At 41.3% G+C, this 5,301-nt stretch overlaps 1 protein-coding gene across 3 annotated transcripts in view; it reads left to right on the top strand.

Moving 5' to 3' along the window:
• Nucleotides 1–5,301, top strand: part of TTC19 (tetratricopeptide repeat domain 19) — a 51,083-nt gene that overhangs the window by 27,682 nt on the left and 18,100 nt on the right. For 2 of the 3 annotated variants that reach the window (XM_017862219.1, XM_017862221.1), the window contains exons 8-10: nucleotides 1,523–1,677; nucleotides 3,014–3,176; nucleotides 3,849–5,242. In XM_017862219.1, the coding sequence (XP_017717708.1) occupies nucleotides 1,523–1,677; nucleotides 3,014–3,176; nucleotides 3,849–3,982 (452 nt within the window). In that variant the 3' untranslated portion in view covers nucleotides 3,983–5,242. Of the gene's footprint in view, nucleotides 1–1,522; nucleotides 1,678–3,013; nucleotides 3,177–3,848; nucleotides 5,243–5,301 lie in introns of those variants that run through there. The other variant, XM_017862218.1, reaches the window with a different exon arrangement.

The following is a 5,301-nucleotide window of genomic DNA, read 5'->3' as shown; positions in this document are numbered from 1 at the left end:
TTTTTTTTTGAGACGGAGTCTCGCTCTGTCGCCCAGGCTGGAGTGCAGTGGCCGGATCTCAGCTCACTGCAAGCTCCGCCTCCCGGGTTTATGCCATTCTCCTGCCTCAGCCTCCGGAGTAGCTGGGACTACAGGCGCCCGCCACCTCGCCCGGCTAGATTTTTGTATTTTTTTTAGTAGAGACGGGGTTTCACCTTGTTCGCCAGGATGGTCTTGATCTCCTGACCTCGTGATCCGCCCGTCTCGGCCTCCCAAAGTGCTGGGATTACAGGCTTGAGCCACCGCGCCCGGCCAGCTGCACTTTTTTTCTAAATGGGAACGTATTAGAAAAGTCTCATTTTAGTAACATAGTCTTCCTTAAACTCTGTATGCCACTTGTAGATTTCTGAAAATTGAAGACATGGAAGGGAAAGGGTTTGGTATGAACGACAGCTTTGCTGGCAAATAAACCCAACTGAACATATTCAGTTGGGTGTCTACTACTTTGTTACCTAAGATTATCTAAGGTAACCTCTTTTTCTAGTCTTTTATTATGTGAACATTTACCTCCTGCTGAGTTGTTTGCAGAATTTCCATATAATCTTGCTTATGAACATTTCTACGTTATTTGTATCATCTTTTAGAAGTCTTACCCAGGTTGATATAGGTTACTGTTATGATCTATGTCTCCAATTCTTCGTATGTGGCATTAGGTATTTTAAACTTGTTCTTTTTCAGACATCGTATAGTCAATTCTTGAATGTGTTGAGAGGTGCTATGTCATTGTAAGCTTTATTCTTCTTCTTAGCTTGTTTCAATTTTACCTTGAATTTTTTTTTTTTTTTTTGAGACAGTGTCTTGTCACCCAGACTGGAGTGCAGTGGTGTGATCTCGGCTCACTGCAAGCTCCGCCTCCTGGGTTCACGCCATTTTCCTGCCTCAGCCTCCTGAGTAGCTGGGACTGCAGGCGCCCGCGACCTCGCCCGGCTAAATTTTTTTTTTTGGTATTTTTAGTAGAGACGGGGTTTTACCATGTTAGCCAGGATGGTCTCCCATCTCCTGACCTTGTGATCCACCCGCCTTGGCCTCCCAGAGTGCTGGGATTATAGGTGCGAGCCACTACGCCTGGCCTTTACCTTGAATTCTTTAAATTCGGCTTGTGACTTTGCACTTTAGGATTCTGAGTGTTCTCTGTGTTCTTCCTGCATTGTTTCTCTTATACCTTACAGATTTTTCATTGGCCTTGACTTTTTGTTGTTAACTCATTCTTCTTTGAGTTTATCTTCATTTGCTTCTGCTGAATATTATTTGTTTCAAACTAAAAATAACATTCCACATTTTAATTAATGTGTGGACTCTTAATCTACTTAAAATGTGGGGTGAAGTTCCATGATTCCAACTAGTTTGGAATAGGTCGCTTAACTGGATGTTAATCCACCTACTTTGTCCCCTAAGTGACATGTGGGTCCCATTCTGCTGACATATTTGTGGGTCCTGGTAACAACAATTTGGGTAGATTTGCTGATTCCTCTTTTCTCCTTAGTGGAAGAGAAAGCCAATACCCACCTCCTCTTGGGCATGTGCTTAGATGCCTGTGCTCGCTACCTTCTGTTCTCCAAGCAGCCATCACAGGCACAAAGGATGTATGAAAAAGCTCTGCAGATTTCTGAAGAAATACAAGGAGAAAGACACCCACAGGTAAGGGAGGAAAACACAGAAGAGGGAATATAAAACAAAGGTTTCAAAATTGAAGGGTGTGAAATGTCACACTCATTGGTAACAGGATCAGCAGATGGTCTTAGAACCTCCTTTCTCCCCAGTCTACTTATTTTCTTACCACCAGCACCCTCACCCCAACTACTTGTTTCAGAAAGGATTTGGGACTAGTTATCAGTTAACTAGGTCTGCCCAGAACTTTTCGCGTGATCCATGGTTTGCACAACAGAGCAACCTTTCTACAAGGCAGGACTGGTCAGGCTTCAATGGACAGGGCACAGTATTTCAGAGTGGGGTCTGTAGATACTCCCATTAGAAACTTATGGGGAACAGTTTACTACACAAATATCCTTGCCTCCCTTACCCCACGGTTAAAATGGCAGGAGGTGAGGGAAGGAACAAGGGATCACATTAAAAACACTTGTAAACCATTGGCATATTGTAGAATTTAAGTATAACGTGTAAAGCTCTGTGTTAGAACACTAAACACATTGAATTGAAATCATCTCTTTGGGTCTCCCCTCCATCCAAATAAGTTCTTAGATGTAAGGAGTGCATTGCTTTGTCTGTGAATGCTCGCTACCCCCAATATAAGACATAACTATTTTAACTGAATGTGTCCCAAGGCTGGGGTACATGGGCAGGGTGAGTAATATGTTTTGGAAGAAAACGGGGGTTGAGCTATGAATTATCTCCATGAAAGAAATTTATGACTTATTATGAAGAGTCCCTTGGTGAGGAATAATAAACAAGCAAGCACAGAATTCAGATCTCCAAGTACTAGGGTCAGGGGGGCTTAAAGCATGGCATCAGTGGGAAAGTAGGTATGGAAGTCTACCTGTTACAGTAGCCAGATTAAAAAAAACTTACACTGGGCATCTTCCTAAAATAGATGGTATGTTTCTTGTTTTTGATAAGCCTCAGGGTTATCAGCAGAAACAACATAATACAGTGGGGTTCTAGAGGCAATCATACCATACGAGGCTGCCTTCTCAAAGTTGCTCAGCCTTAAATGAGATCATATGCATAGCATCTTGCTATTGTTTTTCATTTGGTATTTCTAATTGGGTAATTAGTTGGATTAATACGTAGAGTTTCATAATTTCCAGATTTGTATTTCCCAGAAGGTCGAACTAACATTCTCCACTGTACAGTGTGATTACCAAATGCCCACAAATTTGTTAAAGGCTGGTATCCCTCATCTTTTGTGGAATCCTAGGAAAGATGAAATCTTATGTATTCAGAGTTGGATGCACTCCACATTAAAGTTCTGTGCAGGCATGTTTTTAAAGAAACAACTTTTTTCTTTTCCATATAGACCATTGTGCTGATGAGTGACCTGGCTACTACCCTGGACGCACAGGGCCGCTTTGATGAGGCCTATATTTATATGCAAAGGGCATCAGATCTGGCAAGACAGATAAATCATCCTGAGCTACACATGGTACTCAGTAATCTAGCTGCAGTTTTGATGCACAGAGGTAGGTAGCAATGGAAACTGAACTGACTTGCTTTAAGGGAGGGATGTCACTGGATTGATAAATTTGTGAAATGGTATGTAGGGAGGGCAAGGGCCAACAAAGAAACATGTAAAATAAAAGGCTGGTTGAATGGCAGAAAAAGAAGGTATTAATTAGGTTGAAGTACTGTTGTGCTCAATTCACATAACTTCTGCAGACCTGCAGTAGCCTGTCAAACCCCATCAAGCTGGAGAAAACCTTGGAATGATAGTACCTCACGTCAGTAGTGCTTTACGGATTTCTAAATGTGTTCAGTTACAATGTGTTTCTCACAGAGTGCTGGTGAAGCTTGTATGACAGGAAGTATCAGTTTGACAGACATTTCTTAGTGTCAGCACACTATACCTATCATTTTCAGAAACCTGGGGTGACAGGTGTATTACACATACCACCATTCATGAAATCTTTGGCTCATCAAAGGCCTCAAGATATACTGGAAAGGACTGTAAAGAATCCCCCAGCATTCAGTGGAGTTCCAGCCTATCAGATGGGGATGAAATGAGGCAGCACCAGCCTGTCACTTCATAAACACACAGTAAATTAGCCCTATATCCACATTAGTGCTGTCTCTTCAGAATCACCTGGAAATCATACACTTTCTTCTTACTGTCCCTTCTCTCTGGGTTATTTTAGAACGATATACACAAGCAAAAGAGATCTACCAGGAAGCACTGAAGCAAGCAAAGCTGAAAAAAGATGAAATTTCTGTACAACACATCAGGGAGGAGTTGGCTGAGCTGTCAAAGAAAAGTAGACCTTTGACTTAAATTCTGTCAAGCTCTAAATCCATTTTTGTGTAGGGAGAATAATGTCTAGCAATGCAGAAGAATAGCTGTCATTCCTGTCTCTGTGGCACCCAAATCAATGGCTTAAATCTGTCGTTTTTGATATTCAGGTTTCCTCAATTTAGCCTTAGTGAAGGGGAGTTGTATACACTGCCATTTTGTATTTTAAAGGAAAATGACTTTCATTCACAACTGATTATGATCTTTCAGGACTGCTGTCAAGTGATGCTTTCAGTTGTAACACGTGACTTGGTGCTGTCCCTACTGGTCTAAGTAGAACTACAGATTAATATGGGCTGGCGTTCCTGTGGGCTGTGGGTGTGGTGATTCAGCCTGGCATTTCTACTATAAGTTTTTGGTCTCTTGATTTGCTGCCCTCTCTTCTCTTACTTTATCAATATCTGGCAAACTAACCAGAATTACCTTCGTCATGGCAAAGGGGGATTATGGTGAATTGTTCTTATAATCTGTTTCATGAAGCACAGTATGGAATTTAATGCGTAAAAAAGGAAAATATCTTAGTTTGCTACCAGCATCCAGCATGAAGTTTTAAAGTGGGGATTAAGCACATGACAGTATAGCACCCATTTGAATTTAAATAAAAGTGAACCATATGTATCTTGTTATATAAAACTAAAAGTGGGGGTGGGCTAGAAAGAACGATGTAACCTTTTGTCTACGTTATCTGAACGCTCTACTTCCTTTGCAGCCTTAGTCACACAACTGAGTCATCTCAAGTACTCTTTAAGGACACAGCCCAGGCTGTTCTGAGTCAGAATAGGCCCCTACAGGTATATTTTAAAACTCTTCGTAATTCTGATGTGTACTGCTGCTATAGTTGAACTACTGTGACCTGGATCTTAGTCCTAGCCTTTTTGCTTTTGCAATTTCAGTATTTTCGTCTCTAAACTAAGGAAACACTGGGATTCTTTCTTAGCTGTGGGAGAAGGTATTCGGTTAGATGACTTTGAATGAATAGACTGCTGTGCTGGAAGAGCTTTGCCACACTGCCTCAAAGTATGTAAAGATACATAGGTGGATGCTCTTACCGCAGCAGTCGTATGAGTACATTTTTAGCCATTTACCTAAGGAAAAGACAGTTTTCTAGGTACCATGAAGGAAGACTGACCCTGTTGGTATGCCTGTGGGGGTGGGATGTGAGTGGGACTGATAAACTGATATTTTTGGTTCGTATGTACATACTGGAAGAATCTTTTCATAATAAATGAGACTATACAACAAGATTGTATGTATCCCAGTAATCTTTGCATTTCTCACAAAAAAAAAAAAAAAAAAAAAAA

This window comes from Rhinopithecus bieti, unplaced genomic scaffold, assembly GCF_001698545.2.
Source record: "Rhinopithecus bieti isolate Rb0 unplaced genomic scaffold, ASM169854v2 scaffold_63942, whole genome shotgun sequence".
Classification (NCBI taxonomy): Eukaryota; Metazoa; Chordata; class Mammalia; order Primates; family Cercopithecidae; genus Rhinopithecus; species Rhinopithecus bieti.
Note: the sequence above shows the minus strand (reverse complement) of the source record. Positions and strands in the feature narration are given on the sequence as shown.